Source organism: Nicotiana sylvestris, chromosome 4, assembly GCF_000393655.2.
Source record: "Nicotiana sylvestris chromosome 4, ASM39365v2, whole genome shotgun sequence".
NCBI lineage: Eukaryota > Viridiplantae > Streptophyta > Magnoliopsida > Solanales > Solanaceae > Nicotiana > Nicotiana sylvestris.
Window position 1 is genome coordinate 152614588 of NC_091060.1, and position 15860 is coordinate 152630447.

The window sequence follows — 15860 nt, forward strand, 5'->3', positions numbered from 1 at the left end:
CCTCGGCATACTCCATCATCTCACTCACCTCTGAACTACACGTGGCCTGATTCCTTTATAGCCAAGGATATGTAGGCAGCTCAGATACCAGTGCTCGGTCACATTCTCCTTCCACTTAGTTTTTTTTGTCTCCTCAAATAAGGGTCGAGTCAAAAATCCTGTCTAGTCGTTCTTTGTCTAAAAACACTTCGTATTTCCAGTCAAAGAGGGGCAGCTGTAGACATGTGATTTTTGACCATCCCCAAGATTTATTATATTTTAGCATGTAAATATTTAATGTAGGCCTAATATAGCTATTTCAACTATTTTTGACTTCTTTACTTTATTTTCGTCATAAAAATGGAAAATTACAAAAAAGTATATTTTATCTTACGTATCTTTCATAAATTAAATAAAAATATACAAAATAGTACCTTATTTTTATTTTTACATAATCTTGAAAATACAAAAAAATATGATGCATTTGCATTTAGGATTTAATTTTGCATTTTTAAATCAGTTAGTAATTTATCTACTTTACAAAAAAAAATAGAAAAATCACAAAAAAATAGTTTATTTTGCATTATTCAATTTTTAGATTTGAATTTTGTTGGTTTTCCTTTAATTTGGTTTTTAATTAGTTGTAATAATTATTAGGTTAATTAATTTAATTTTCTAGGATAATTTGGGGTTAGGAATTAATTTAGGTTTTATTTTAAAAAATAAAAAATAAAAAGGAGGTTTGTACCTAATTTAGGAAGCTTCCCATAGTGGTAGGGTTTAGAAAAATACACTACTAATTAATTTAAAGAACTAAGTTAAGTGGAGTTAATTAAAAATTATTGAAAGGGCATTTGTGAATCCAAGGGGGCATTTTCTAATGCCTATATAGAGGAGCTGAAAAGAGAGGACAAAAAAAAGATGAAGAAGACGCCTGATATACAAAAAAAGGGACTGAAATTAGCGCAGCTTTACATCAGGGACCCCCTCCCCCCACCGATTTTCTCTTCTTCTTCAAAAATTTGAAGAAAGCTTCAGCAATTCTCTGAGCTTCAACAGCCGCGAGAACCAAGAAAAAAAACCCACCCCACCCCCAACGATCCTCTCCTTCTCCATTCCAAAACCAGCAAAACACACTCACAACCTACAGCAACAACCAAACGGAGCTCCGGCGACGGCTATTGTTCTCCTTCCTCTCTCGTCTATCCGTGTTCTCTATTACTACTGCGATGAGGATGATGGATCTGACCCAATATACATGTTTTCTGTCAGCTCATTTCCAGTACATATGAGGTCTGTGTTCAGTCGCGAAGTTGCCAATTTGAGGTTCCGTCCGTAGTTTTCGGTCGATTTGCACCTGTTGTTTTTCTTTTACGAGTTTGCTGGTTGGTTTACCACGTTGACTTTCTTTGCACGTTCAAACACAGAATATAGTTGTAAGAAATTGAGGTTCAATCCTTATCCTTCTCTTATTTATTGTGTTAATGGTAGTGATAAGAATGATATGAGTCTGCTAAGACATGTACTAAATCAGATAAAAGGCCAATTATAACAGTTGAGCGACCGTGCTAGAACCACGGAACTCGGGAATGCCTAATACCTTCTCCCGAGTTAACATAATTTCTTACCCGGATTTCTGATTCGCGGACTGTAATACAGAGTCAACCTTTTCCTCGATTCGGGATTTAAACCGGTGACTTGGGATACCATAAATCTCCCAAGTGGCGACTCTGAATTTAATAAATAAATAATCCCGTTCCGATTGTCACTTTAAGTTGGAAAAAACTCCCTTATACCCTTCCAGGGGTGTAGTAAAAAGGAGGTGTGACACGTGCTACAAATCTTAAATCCGTCAAGTTCAAGCTCTCAAACTCTTGAACCATCGTCAGTGAGGAGAAGAATCGGAGGACTACATCTCTTTAGATTTAGAGATATTTTAGAGATTGTAACCCCAACACTCAACCTTTTAAAAGTGTATCATATCTCTAAATACTCTACCTTTGTAAAGCTTCTACATTATATTTTTTGCATTCACGCGCCTATGTTATGTGAAGAACATGCGGGTGCCACGTAGTTAAAATGGTGTGTAATAGATACACTTTTAAAAGATTTAGTGTATAGAATTATTTTCATAATGAACATGTGTGTAACAGGGATTTGACTACAAAGTCAGGTGTCATTTTATGTATTCTGCCCACAAAATAACGCCTCAATTAAAATAAATTGAGATATCGGTTATTATAAATGTGTGATATTGTTCATGTATTTTTTCTGAAGTACTTTTTTTTTTAAAATTAAACAGTAGCAACTATTCTCTTGCATCCTTGTTCTCTTTTATCTTTTATCTTTTATCTTTTATCTTCTCATATTTTCCGATCATCTTCAACAAATATTCGTTATGTCAAACCAAGGACATTTTTCAATAACAAGTCCCACCAGCGAAAGACCCATCATCTTAGATCAGCATGGAAAAGTAGAGTCTAGTGCATAAAGAATAAAGATATGAAGGGTTTGGCCAATTAAGACTGCAAAGAAAATGAAATTGAAATTAGGGGGTCCAACAGATTTAATTTGGTTGCCATTTAGAAGATTGTTAGGTAATTTGCAGTCGGCACAGGCATAACAATTGGATAGTCCAATAGTGGGATTCTTTCTAAATTTTAAATAATATTTGAGGAGATATGTATGCCGACATAGGATAATTGACGGGACACTCCGCTGGTTTAGTTGCCAATTGGCTGGTCACAGTTTGTGGCTCTTAATTAAAAGCTTGTTATAGGTGCTCATTTTGTGGTGAGTTTTTTTATTTTTTATTTTTGGGTGCAAAGTTGTTTATCTTTCTTCTTGATGTTTTTTTTGAGGAATTTACGCAAAATATAATTTATTTAAAACTTATTTAAATAAACTATAATTATAATTACTTTTACAAAATTACATAAATATAATTTATTTCAAAATCTATAACTTTTTATATCCCTAATATATCTTTCTTGAGATTCTCTCATCTAAAACATATCCTAATATATTTCTCTTAAGATTCTTTCCCACCTAAAACATATCCGCGCGTTTAAATACGTTCCTCTCAATGCTATGCCTATAACATCTAAGTTTGCGAACTTATATAAAAATTAAAGAAGAAAGTCTTAAACTACCGCAAATTATCTTACATAATTATAATTTTATATAAAAAGATTACCAGGGGCGGATCGATAGTATAACATTTGAGTTCAGCTGGTTTCTGTATAAAATTTATAAACTTCAAATCAAGAGCAACCATGTCTTTAGACAGATTTGTGGCTATCATCATTAAAAATCGCATGCATATCAACAACAACAACAACAACAACAACCCAGTATAATCCCACAAGTGGGGTCTGGGGAGGGTAATATGTACGCAGACCTTACCCCTACCCCGAAGGGTAGAGAGGCTGTTTCCAGGAGACTCTCGGCTCAAAAAGCAACAGAAGCCGCTATATTAGTACCATATAAATGCATAATAAAATAACAACAATACAATAGATATGAAATACAGAATACAAAATACGAAAAAGATGGCTGGTATAGTAAAACTAGCAGGTAAAGCCCTGCATCAATAGACGACCAATGACATTCTTAGTCTAACTCCTAACTGACTAGTCTCACTCTATTGTGCTGTAGAAATATTCACTACTCTCCCCTAACCTACAACCTTAATACTCGACCTCCATAATTCCCTGTAAAAATCGCATGCATATATTGCGGAAGATTCTAGTGCCTAAGGATTGAACATGTGGGAGGGTTTGGCAACTTAAGACCGGAAAGGGAACATAATTTTGGGCCCTTCGATAAAGCAAGTAAAACAATCGTTTTAGGCCCTATAATTTTTGGGGCCCAATTTTTTGTTCCACTTAATAAATTATGTATAACTTTAAAAAAAGTTTTGTAAAGTAAAAAAGTTTGATTTCTTTCTTTAACATATATAGATAAGAATGATTTGCAACTGCTATGATTTCTATCAAGGAAATTGCATTTGAAATGAATATCGAGTCCGAATTTCATAAAAAACGTGTGATATATCAATTTGATACGAATGTTGATAATGAAATCTCAAAATCTTTCGAAGAGTACTTTAGAGTTGATTACTTTTATACATAATAGAAAAGATTTTTTTTTTCACTTTAAAATAGATTTGAACAATTCGTAGCATATGAAAATATTTTTGATTTTCTATTTGGCGATAAAAATTAAGATCACTAGATGTTGAAAGTTTGAAAAAAATATTGCCTTAATCTTGAATGTTCCTTAAAGCATAATAATCAATTCGTATTTAATGGTTTAGATTTATTTTCTGATAAAAATATTAAGAAAAACAGTACAATTATAAGATACTTAACAATTTAGTTGATACACTTCATAAAATAATTTTTTAATTCTTTTCCAAATGCCTAAATTGCTTATGGAATAATGTTAATAACCCATGTTACCGTTGCTTCAGCGGAAAGAAGTTTTCAAAATTAGAATTGATAAAATTTTACCTAAGATCAACAATGTCGCAAGAAAGGTCAAATGGATTAGCTATATTGTCAATTGAGAAATATTTATTAGGAGTTACTGATTATAAAAAAATTATTAACAACTTTGTATCTAAGAAAAACTAAAAAAAAATTTAAAAATTAAGGCCCCTCATAAAATTTGTCTTTAGGCCACAAGATTCGTCGGACCGCCCTTTGGGGTTTGACAACTTTAATTTTCCATTTCGAATTTGGTTAAGTCAACAAAGCCATCATTAAATTAGTGACACATAGTAACGGAGTGGGTGAAAATCATGAGATCACAAGTTCAAATTTTAGTGGAGGCTAAAAAACACCGATAGTCTTAGTGGATAGAGTTACCTAGTACTTGTTGCTGGTGGGAAATAGCAGGTATCCCGTGAAATTAATGGAGGTGTGCACAAATTGTTCCGACACCATGATTATAAAAAAAAAATAGTGACACGTTTTTCTTTCCTAACAGTATGATCCAGTTTGTGAGATCCTACCGTAGTGTCCAATACTTCTCTCTAGAGACACAGGTATTAAATTTTGTGAGTCAAATTTACTTAGGATCGATGGACTTGACCAGCCACTTCCCAGCCTGTTAACTATTTTAGCTATGGTGAGTCTCAAAAGGCAAATGAGGGGCTCATATATTGTGATGAAATTACATTTTTTTTTTTTGGTTTTTCACCCGATGTCTGGTATTTGTATTGGAGCCCGATTATATCCGGATTTGCTCCGTGTAGAGTCTCATTCGGGGGGAAGCGCTCCCTACCAAGGATTTTACAATACCCAGGGCTCGAACTCGAAACCTCCGGTTAAGGGAGGAGCAATCCCATCCACTGCACCACATCCTTTGATGGTGTGATGAAGTTACTTGGTTTATTTACTGGAAGGACAATTAAGCATGAACTAAATAACTAATTACCAGGAGTTACATTTTTAAAGATCACGAAATTCAAACCAAAATGATATTTTTTCTTTGCAAAATAAAACAAAGCTCAGCCTCCCCAAGAAGGACCAAATACAATTAAACCTGGTTCGCTCAAGTGAAGTTTGTTTTTATGAGTGACAAAGGAATTCAAGCATGAACATGAACCAAGTTCATCCGTAGTGTACACAGATATGGGCAGATTCAAGCATAAGGGATGCACGTGAGAGAGATAAGCTTAACTTGTTATATCTTATATCTCCTTATCGAAAAGGTTGTACAATTGATAAGGAAAAAGACTCCTTACTCAAAGAGAACACTATCCAAGATAAGGAAGGAGTTAGAAGTTGAAGTTAACTAGAACTCTTCCACCAAGGAAGAGTATAGCATTGAGACTCTAGTTATTTCCTATTCTACTAACTCTATAAATTACAAGATGTTCTCACTTTATAGGTACGCACAAAATCTGAAGTTAAACGTGAATTGAGAGCAAAATAACAAGGTATTTTGCAAGCAATTCTTGTGTGATTCAAGTATGCGAACCTGAAGCTACATGAACCACATAGAAGAACCAGTTCTAGTTTCATTGTAGTATGTGATTTTCAAATTGTACCTTGCAGCTTTATCTAGAAGCAATTGTATTAGGTACTCTGAGTATTCAAATTAGAGTTAACTTGAAGTTGTCGCAACAGTTAGAGGTTGGTTGCCACAACGGGATTAGAGGTAATTCTTAGGTTTACAAAGAGTTTTTGTAAATGTTATTTTGGCTCAGTGATTTAGTGAAGTGTTGGAAAAATCCTATTAAGTAGTAGGTCGTGATTTTTTCACCTTTTGGGCCGAGTATTTTCTACTTAAAATACTTGTTTTCTTTACTTTCTGCATTTATTATTTCTGCAATAGTAGTATAAGGAGCACATAGAAGAACCAAGTCCTTCTATAATCTGTGCACGCGAAAATTCGATACCACACAAATCAGCCTCCCTCTTGTGGCATTGAAGTATAAAACATCAATTGGTATCAGAGCAAGTTATCCTTGAAGAGGCTAACACCTTAGGAGAAGATCAACATGAGTGCACCACCTAGAAACTGGGAAAGGCAATCCATAGCTAGGTCACCACTCTTTATTGGCCAGTACTACTCTTGGTGGAAAAACAGGATGAGAGATCATATTATAGGAGAAGATTATGATATGGGACATTGTCACCGATGGTCCATTGGCTACCTTGAAGAAAAATGCTGAAAAAGTTGATGTGCCAAAGACAAGAGCTGACTGCACTACTGAGGACTTGAGGAAGTTGGGAGAAGAATGCTAAAGCCAAGAAATGGTTTGTTTGTGGACTTGGTCTATATGAGTATAGCAGAATCCAAGGTTGTACCACTACTAAGAAAATTTGGGACACACTACAACTGGATCATAGAAGAACACCTCAGGTAAAAAGATCAAGAGGAACTATACTGTACTCTCAATATGAGAGTTTTTCTATGAAGGAAGGAGAAGCCATTCAAGAAATGTACACTAGGTTCACTATACTGACAAATAAGCTGAAATCTCTTGGAAGGATTATTCCCGAAGAAGAAAGGGTCGAAAAGATATTGAATAGAGTTTTGCCTATCACTTGGGAGAGCAAAATCACTACCATCCAGGAATCAAAGAATATTGCCACTCTCCCACTGGATGAATTGATTGGAATCTTACTGCTTATGAACTTAGGAGACAGACCATGAAGATGGATGTACCTAAGAAAGAAAGGAGTTTGGCTCTTAGAATCACTGAAGGTTCTGATCTGTAAGACGATGAAATGGCTATGATTACCAAAGACTTCAAGAAGTACCTACGGAGAGGAAAGGGTTCTTCAAGAAGTGGAAGCTACAACAAATCAAAAGCTCCTAAGAGGCAAACCAATAATGGCTGCTACTGTCACGACCCATTTTCTAAACAAGCCGTGACCAGCACCCGATCACTAAACATGACCGAGTGAACCATTTATGCTTATCAAATCTATTATAACTTCCAACTTTATATGCAGAAAGGAAATACTTTAACCAAATACTTTTGATTAATTTAAATATTTAAATAAATCAACTCCAAAACTTTATTCGTAGTAACTACTGAAATACTGCTAAGTTATATAAAAAAACATCTGAATCTTAGCCCATCGACTGTGTCTATGAAGCCTCTACTGATAAACTGACGTACTGCTCAGGATATGAGATTTCCTGGCCAGTTCTCTAAGTAAACAAAGAAATAGCTAAATAAAGCTGACTCTAAGGAATATTCCACGAACAAAAGCGGACTCACCAATAGTACTGGAAGTGAGGGAAGTCCTAACCCGTAGCCTACTCGCCTGCAAAACCGGTTCCTACATTGTACCGCAGAACAACGTAGGTTCCCAAAAGAGAACATCAGTACCATCCATTATATTCCGTGAGTCTCAACGACAGGGGCGAAACTTTAATAACATATACATTACGAGCAAAGGTTCTAATGTATGTAAAACATAAAGCTTATAAGAACAATTCTAAAATAATTGCATGATAGCAGTTTATTAATATTCTAAAAGAAATTCTTTTCTTTTTCTTTCTAAAAAAATATACTTCACTTTATACTTTGGGAGTTCCAACTATCCTGACCTATTTCTGTCTTAGTTACCGTGTGATCGGCACAGGTTCGATCCCAAGCTGATCGAATAGGCCCAATCCATGAGGTGCCACCCGCTTCATGGTCCTCAATGCTCATGTATCATACCTTAGCATGACTAAGTAAATTCTCAACAATGAGACCCTCGACTAGTGTGCTCCCTACTTTGACACAAGTAGTTTCAGGAAGTCAACGCCTTGGTCAGGACCCTCGGTCTAGACGATGGACCCTTCTCAGAATAAATGATACTCCCAAAAAACTTTTATTTCTAAAACTTCTTCTTGTGACTTTCCAAATCTAAATCTTTTCTTTTTGGAACATCATGTACATGCTCATGCTGGTATCCTTTAATGTAAAGCATGGGATAAGAATGAAATAAACATCTAAAAGTATTTCTAAAGATTCTTGCTTCTTCATAAATTTTCAACATGAAAATAGCATATAAGAATAACACAAAAATCTGAAAATTTATGCACATATATCATAATAAATAATTTTTGCTAGAACAATTCTAAGTTAATAGGTACTCATTCGCTCCAATTAAGTAAATATAAACTTTTTTAAGCAATTCATCAAACACCTTGTATGCGTACTTTTGTGAGTTAAACCACTTTAGTAAAGGGTTATATCAACTCACCTCAAAACTTCTCGAGCCAATACGTAGGCTCCAGTACAATTGACACCAGTCAAACAATCGATTCTATAACAACCAGTGCATTTTAATCAATTGTCAAGTTTCAAACCTAAACATGAAATTTATTGTTGATATAGAGGAAGAAGTGAATTAACTATTCAATTCTTACCTATTAGTACTGTAGGATAATTGACCATAGGGAGTTTTATATACCTGAGTTCAAGAATTAGTGATTTGTAAGGAACCCTAAATTTTCCGTTGCCTGCGTGAGTTCGTGGCTTTCTGTTTCATGAGTTTGTTCTGTTTTTGTCTAAGGCTTTTGCCTTCTAATCCTTTTCGTGAATACAGAACCTTGTTTTGTTTTCTTAAGGCTTGAAGCCTTTTGTTCCATCAGCCCTTTTATGGGCTTTAGGCCCTTTTTTCCTTTTTTTTAGAACGTAACTAATAATTAATGATACCCACTTTTAATAATTAATAATATTAAAATTATTAATATTTCCCTAATTGCATATCCAATTATTTGTGTGTGTGTGTGTGTGTATGTATATATATATATTCACAATAGGCAAGAAAAAATAAAATAATAATAATAATTTAATTCTATAATTAGCGTGTCTCGAAACTTTTAAAAATTTGAGGAGTGTTACAATCTTCCGTCCTTAAAAATATTCGTCCTCGGATATTGCTAGGGACATATTCTTAAGCTAGCAATCCTTCCTTAGGTTCTTGAACCTCTTAAATTTTCTTAGCACTACTCACTCTTTCAAGGGACTCAAACAACTCCCTAAATTTTCAAAAATTTCGGCAGAGTTTTCCTTGTAAATTGGATTATCCAAAAAAAAAAAATATCCTTGTCACAAATACCACAACTAAACTAACAACAACCAAATATACCATAACAGGCCATTCATAGGCACCATACACAACTCATAAATTAATTACTCACACTCCAGCAAGGAGATACCATAATAACCAATAAGAATCTAAAGCAAAACACTTTAGTAAAAGTAAATCACTTTAATGAGTTAAATGTACTCTGGCGTGACACTAAATTGTTAAATAACTAAATATACTCTAATTACTTCAACAACTAAGTATAATCTAGCAAGGACATAAACACATGCTAACTTGTATTTAATAAATAAAATATAAATGACAAACCAAACCTAGGTTCACATACCTTTTTCCTCAAATAAATATGGATATTTCTCTCTTATATCTTCCTCGACCTCCCACGTGGCCTCCTTTGAATCATGATTACTCCACAAAACTTTTACCGATGCTAACTCTTTTGTTCTCAACTTTCTTACTCGCCTATCGAGAACTTCTATAGGTACCTCTTCATAAGTTAAGCCTTCTTTAATTTCTATAGTATCAGCAGGTATTATATGCGACTCATCATGAATGTACTTTCTAAGCATAGATATATGAAAGACAGGATGAACAGAGGACAACTCAACGTGCAACGCTAGCTCATAAGCCACATTTCCCTTCTTTTCTATAATCTCATAAGGTCCAATAAATCTAGGACTAAGTTTCCCCTTCTTACCAAACTTCATAACTCCTTTCATTGGTGAAACTTTCAAAAACACCTTGTCACCACCATGAACTCTAAATCACGATGCCTCTTGTCAGAATAAGACTTTTGACGACTCTGAGCCGCTTTCAATATTTCTCTGATTAGTTGGACTTTTTCTAAGGCCTAACAAACAAACTCTGGACCAATCAACGACACCTCTGCTGGTTCAAACCAACCCACTGGAGACCTACATCTTTGCCCATACAACGATTCATAAGGAGCCATACCAATGCTGGCCTGATAGTTGTTATTGTAAGCAAATTCTATAAGTGGCAAGTGATCATCCCAATTACCTTCAAAATCTATAACACATGCCCGCAACATATCTTCGAGAGTCTGAATGGTCCTTTCTACCTGACCATCGGTCTGTGGGTGGAAAGCGATGGTCAAATTGACCTTGGTACCTAATCTTTTCTGAAATGCCTGCCAAAATGTGTCGTGAACTAAGGGCCTCTGTCAGATATAATTGAAACTGAAGTACCATGCAACTGGACTATTTCTTTGATGTACAACTGGGCATACTGCTCTGCAGAATCTGTCGTCTTTACTGGTAGAAATGTGCGAACTTTGTCAGTCGGTCTATAATAACCCAAATTGAATCATGCTTATGGTATGTGCGAGGTAGACCTACTACGAAATCCATATTAGTCATCTCCCATTTCCACTGTGGTATTTCTATATCTTGAGCTAGGCCGCCATGCCTCTTATGCTCGGCTTTGACTTTCTAGCAATTCAAACATTTAGTCACATGATCTACTACTTGCTTCTTCATGCCTTTCCACCAATACAACCCTTTCAAGTCCAGATACATTTTAGTAGCACCTGGGTGGATACCTCGAACTGTGAGCTTCTTCTATTATGGCCTTCCTAAGACCATCTACATCAGGCACACATAACCGATCATTCAACTTCAAAACTCCATCACTTCCTAGAGTGAAAACAGTGATTTCTTTGTTTCTAACTCCTTCTTTTAACTTTACTAAGTACGGATCTTTATCTTGCTTAGCCTTAACATGCACAACAAGAGAGGATTGTGCTAAGGCATAAGCAGTTATACCTCCTTGTTCGGTCTCATCCAATCTAATTCCATCATTTGCCAGTTTTTGAATTTCTCGACCCAAAGTTCGTCTTTGTACTGCAAGTGGGCCAAGACACCCATTAACTTCCTACTAAGTGCATTTGCTACCACATTAGCTTTGCCAGGGTGATAAAGAATATTGATGTCATAATCCTTTAATAGCTCGAGCCGCCTTCTCTGTCTCAAATTTAATTCAAATTGCTTGAAAATGTACTGGAGGCTTTTGTGGTCTGTAAACACTTCAGAGTGCTCTCCATAAAGGTAGTGTCGCCATAACTTTAATGCAAACACCACTGCTGCAAGCTCCAAGTCATGTGTGGGGTAGTTCTTTTTATGATTCTTTAACTGCCTGGAAGCATAAACAATAACTTTTCCATTTTGCATAAGAACACAACTGAGACCAGTTCTAGAGGCATCACAATACACTATGAATCCACCAGAACCTGTCGGCAAGGTTAATACAGGTGCAGTGGTCAACCTCTTTTTTAACTCTTGAAAACTTTGCTCACTAGTGTCTGACCACTGGAACTTAACTGATTTCTGAGTCAACTTAGTTAATGGAGCGGCACGTGAGGAAAACCCCTCTATAAACTTTCTATAGTAACATGCTAACCCTAAGAAACTCCTGATTTTGGTTGGCATTGTCGTCCTAGGCCAGTTCTTGACTGCTTCTATCTTCTAAGGATCTATTTTTATGCCTTCACTAGATACCACGTGGCCTAAGAATGCCACTGACTGCAACCAGAACTCACATTTTGAAAATTTGGCATAAAGCTCATTCTCCTTCAAGGTCTACAAGGCTATTCTGAAGTGTTCAACATGTTCATCCTTGCTATTAGAGTATACCAAAATATCGTCTATAAACACGATAATAAAGATATCAAGGAATGGCTTGAATACTCTATTCATGAGGTCCATGAATGCAGCTGGAGCATTTGTCAACCCGAAGGACATTACTAGAAATTCATAGTGCCCGTGGAGAGTTCTAAAGGCTGTTTTAGATATATCTTCTTCTCTGATTCTAAATTGATGGTACCCCGACCTCAAGTCTATCTTTGAAAAGTACTTTGCACCCTGAAGTTGATCAAATAAATCATTAATTCTTGGTAGTGGGTACTTGTTCTTAATGGTAACTTTATTCAACTACCGATAGTTGACGCACATTATGAGAGACCCATCTTTCTTCTTGACAAATAGGACCGGGTCACCCCATGGTGAAACACTCGGCCTGATGAAGCCCTTGTCAAGAAGGTCTTTCAACTATTCTCTCAACTCATTAAGTTCTACTTGAGCCATCCTATACGGAAGTATAGATATGGGTTGAGTGCCTGGCATGGGATCAATGCCAAAGTCTATGATTCTTTCAAGAAGAAGTCAGGGAAGGTCATCTGGGAAAACTTCTGGAAATTCTCTAACAACTGGCATGGACTGGAGAGCTGGTGGTTCTGATTCTGGATTATATGTGAGCCAAATAGGCGAGACACCCCTTATCGATCATTCGTTGTGCCTTAAGGTATGAAATAAACCTACCTACAAGTAATGCTGAACTACCCTTCCACTCTAAGACTTCTTTATTTGGAAATTGGAACTTGACTATCTTGGCACGGCAATCTAAAATGGCATAGAAGGAAGATAACCAATTCATACCCATGATCACATCGAAATCCACCATTTCTAACTCTATAAGTTCGGCTTTGGTGCGACCTTGGACTAAAACTATACAACCTCTATAGACTCTTGTGACTTTCACTGACTCACCAACTAGAGTAGATACTAGGAATGGCTCACTAAGTTGTTCAGGTTCTAGCCCGAGGTTAATTGCAAAGTATGGAGTTACATATGAAAACGTTGAACCTAGATCCATTATGGCATAAATATTATGTGAGCATAATAAAAGTATACCTGTAATAACTTCTACAGATGCCTTTGCACTCTGACGATCAAGTGTAGCAAACAAATCGGGTTGTCCCCCTCCTTGAGTAACTCGATCTGCACCTCTGCCTGCCCCATGCCCGATTTGAATATGAGAACCACAAGCCTGAGGTGGTGCAACTGCAGTAGCTAAGGAACTAGAAGGATGAGTTGATCCACCATTGAAGTTACGTTGCAACTCTGGGCAGTTGGCCTTTATATGACCAATGTCTCCACAATGATAGCAACCATGAAACCTGAGATTGCACTGACGTGAATGTTGCCGCTTACATGTTCCACCAAGACCTTGTTGGTGTGAATGTTGCTCAGTATGACTCTGGCTATGTGAGGATGGTGTCCTAAAATTCTGATTCTGGTGAGACTGGTTTCCATAACTCTGAGTACGTCTGAAGGAAGACCCACCACCTGACTGATTACTAGACTGAGCTGGTGCTAATGACTTCTTAATAGAAGAATCCCTTCCACCTCTACTGGATGTACCATTAAACCTACCCGCTGTCCAGGCTTTTTTGTTATGCTCTTTTTTCTCTCTCCTTTCTTGTCTGTCTTTTTCTAAGTGCTTGGCGAATCCCACAACAGAGGAGAAGGTTGTCATCCCTACCACTGCAGTTGATGTTGTATCCTTAATGTGGTACACCAAACTGCCAACAAACATGAAAATCTTTGCTTTTTCTATCTTAACCATGTGAGTAGCATTCTTAGCTAACCTTATGAATTCCATGTAGTACTCTTGCACACTTTTATTCCCTTGCTTGAACTGTTCGAACTCTATAGCCTTAGCTTCTCTATCCTCTTCCGGGATAAAGTTAGCCATGAAGGCCTCTTTAAATTCTTCCCAAGTAGGCGGACCATCATCTTCATCTCTTTCCTTTTCCCACATCTCAAACCAAGCACAGGCCACTTTTCTAAGCTGGTAAGCAGCCAGCTCCACAACTTCATCATCAAATGCTTTCATCGCTCGGAGGGCTTTCTTGACACCCTCTAGCCACAACATTGGATCTTCATCAACTATAGAACCATGGAACAATGAAGGACTCAACTTCAAAAATTCATTCACTCTTGAGGACTTAGAATTGTTCTGTCTATTTGATTGAGGTAGAATCTCATCTCTTCTCTCGTTCTGGTTGGCCATGAAGGCTTTAAATATCTCCATAGCATTGTTGACAACATTAAACATCTGACCCACCTCTGGAGATATAGCTGTCTGAGCCGGAGCTGTTGTTGGGGCCGGTACTAGATCCTGAGGTACTGGATCATCATGCTTCACCCCTTCTTCATGTTCAACCCGGGGTACTTAGACCCTCTTTGTGGATTTACCCCTCATTTTCTGAGTTGAAGCCTTCTTAGTTCTACTTTGAGTCACAATGGTAGCAATAGTTTCTTGAGCAACATTCTGAGTGTCAGTGTCAGAGTTGCGAGTACGAGTCATTTCTGCGAGTTTTGGAGAAAAGAATACATTAGATGATTTCTTAGAGGTAGGCTCTACTGCACGATCTAGAGTATGAAAAAAGGAGATTTTTCCTAATTGCTTGTAGCCTCCTGTTTATAAGTATGGCACGCTTTATACCCATAAACAAGACTCTACTAACACGGCTTCATAGACCCCTAGGACTCCATAAACCTGAGACTCTGATACCTGTCATACCTCATTTTTCCTACCCCGAGAAGGGATATAAGAGAGTTTTTCCAATTGAAGTGACAATCGAAACGAGATTATTTATTTATTCAGATTCAGGTCTCCACATGGGATAATTTATGGTGTCCCAAATCACCAGAATTAGCCATAAATTATCCCATGTGGAGACCTGGGATAAATAAGAGTCCCAAGCCACCGATTTAAAATCCCGAATCGAGGAAGTTGACTCTTATTTATGGTCTGCAAACACAAAAATCTGGGTAAGGAATTCTGTTAACCTGGGAGAAGGTGTTAGGCATTTTCGGATTTTGTGGTTTTAGCACAGTCACTCAACTATTAATATTGGCCTATTTATTTGATTTTAAAACAACTTTGAAACCTATGTGCATTTTTAATCCTTTTAATCTGCTCTAAATAATCCACTTGTCATACAACTAATTATTTTAATTACATATTGTGAATCGTGTCACGGGAACCATACCCACAATATACAACATGTTTATTTTATTAACAAGATTAAATTATAATCGGGTCACATAAATGTACCTCTGGATTTAGAAATTAGGCATCACAACTACGTCAAGGGAACCGTACCCGTAGCTATGACAATTTAATTAATTAAACGTGCCTAGAGCAAACTATGGGGGTTCAAGGTATTTTTCTATATTAGTTAAGATAATTAATATGAGGGCCATAGATTATATGATTCAATTGTATGAATGGCATGCCTCGGTTTTATTAAAGGAAAAAGCATTCAACTACGGATGTTCATATTTAAAACTACATTGAAATTAGGTATCACAACTACACCATGGAAACAGTACTCGTAGTTGTGGTGATTTAGTTACGTGCCTAAAGCAAACTACAAGATTCATTTTTTAGTATCTAAGTTATAATGCTTCATAAGAGGGCCATTGGGTAGTCTAATTATGGATGACA

At 36.5% G+C, this 15860-nt stretch overlaps 1 protein-coding gene across 1 annotated transcript; it reads right to left on the minus strand.

Moving 5' to 3' along the window:
• Window positions 1-9868: 9868 nt before the first annotated feature.
• Window positions 9869-14714, minus strand: LOC138890362 (uncharacterized). Its single transcript, XM_070173743.1, has 6 exons — window positions 14603-14714; window positions 12884-14554; window positions 11333-11796; window positions 11157-11282; window positions 10412-10728; window positions 9869-10307 (listed from the first exon to the last, which is right to left on the minus strand). The coding sequence occupies exons 1-6, from the start codon at window positions 14712-14714 to the stop codon at window positions 9869-9871; spliced, it is 3129 nt and encodes a 1042-aa protein (XP_070029844.1).
• Between the last annotated feature and the right edge of the window lie 1146 nt (window positions 14715-15860).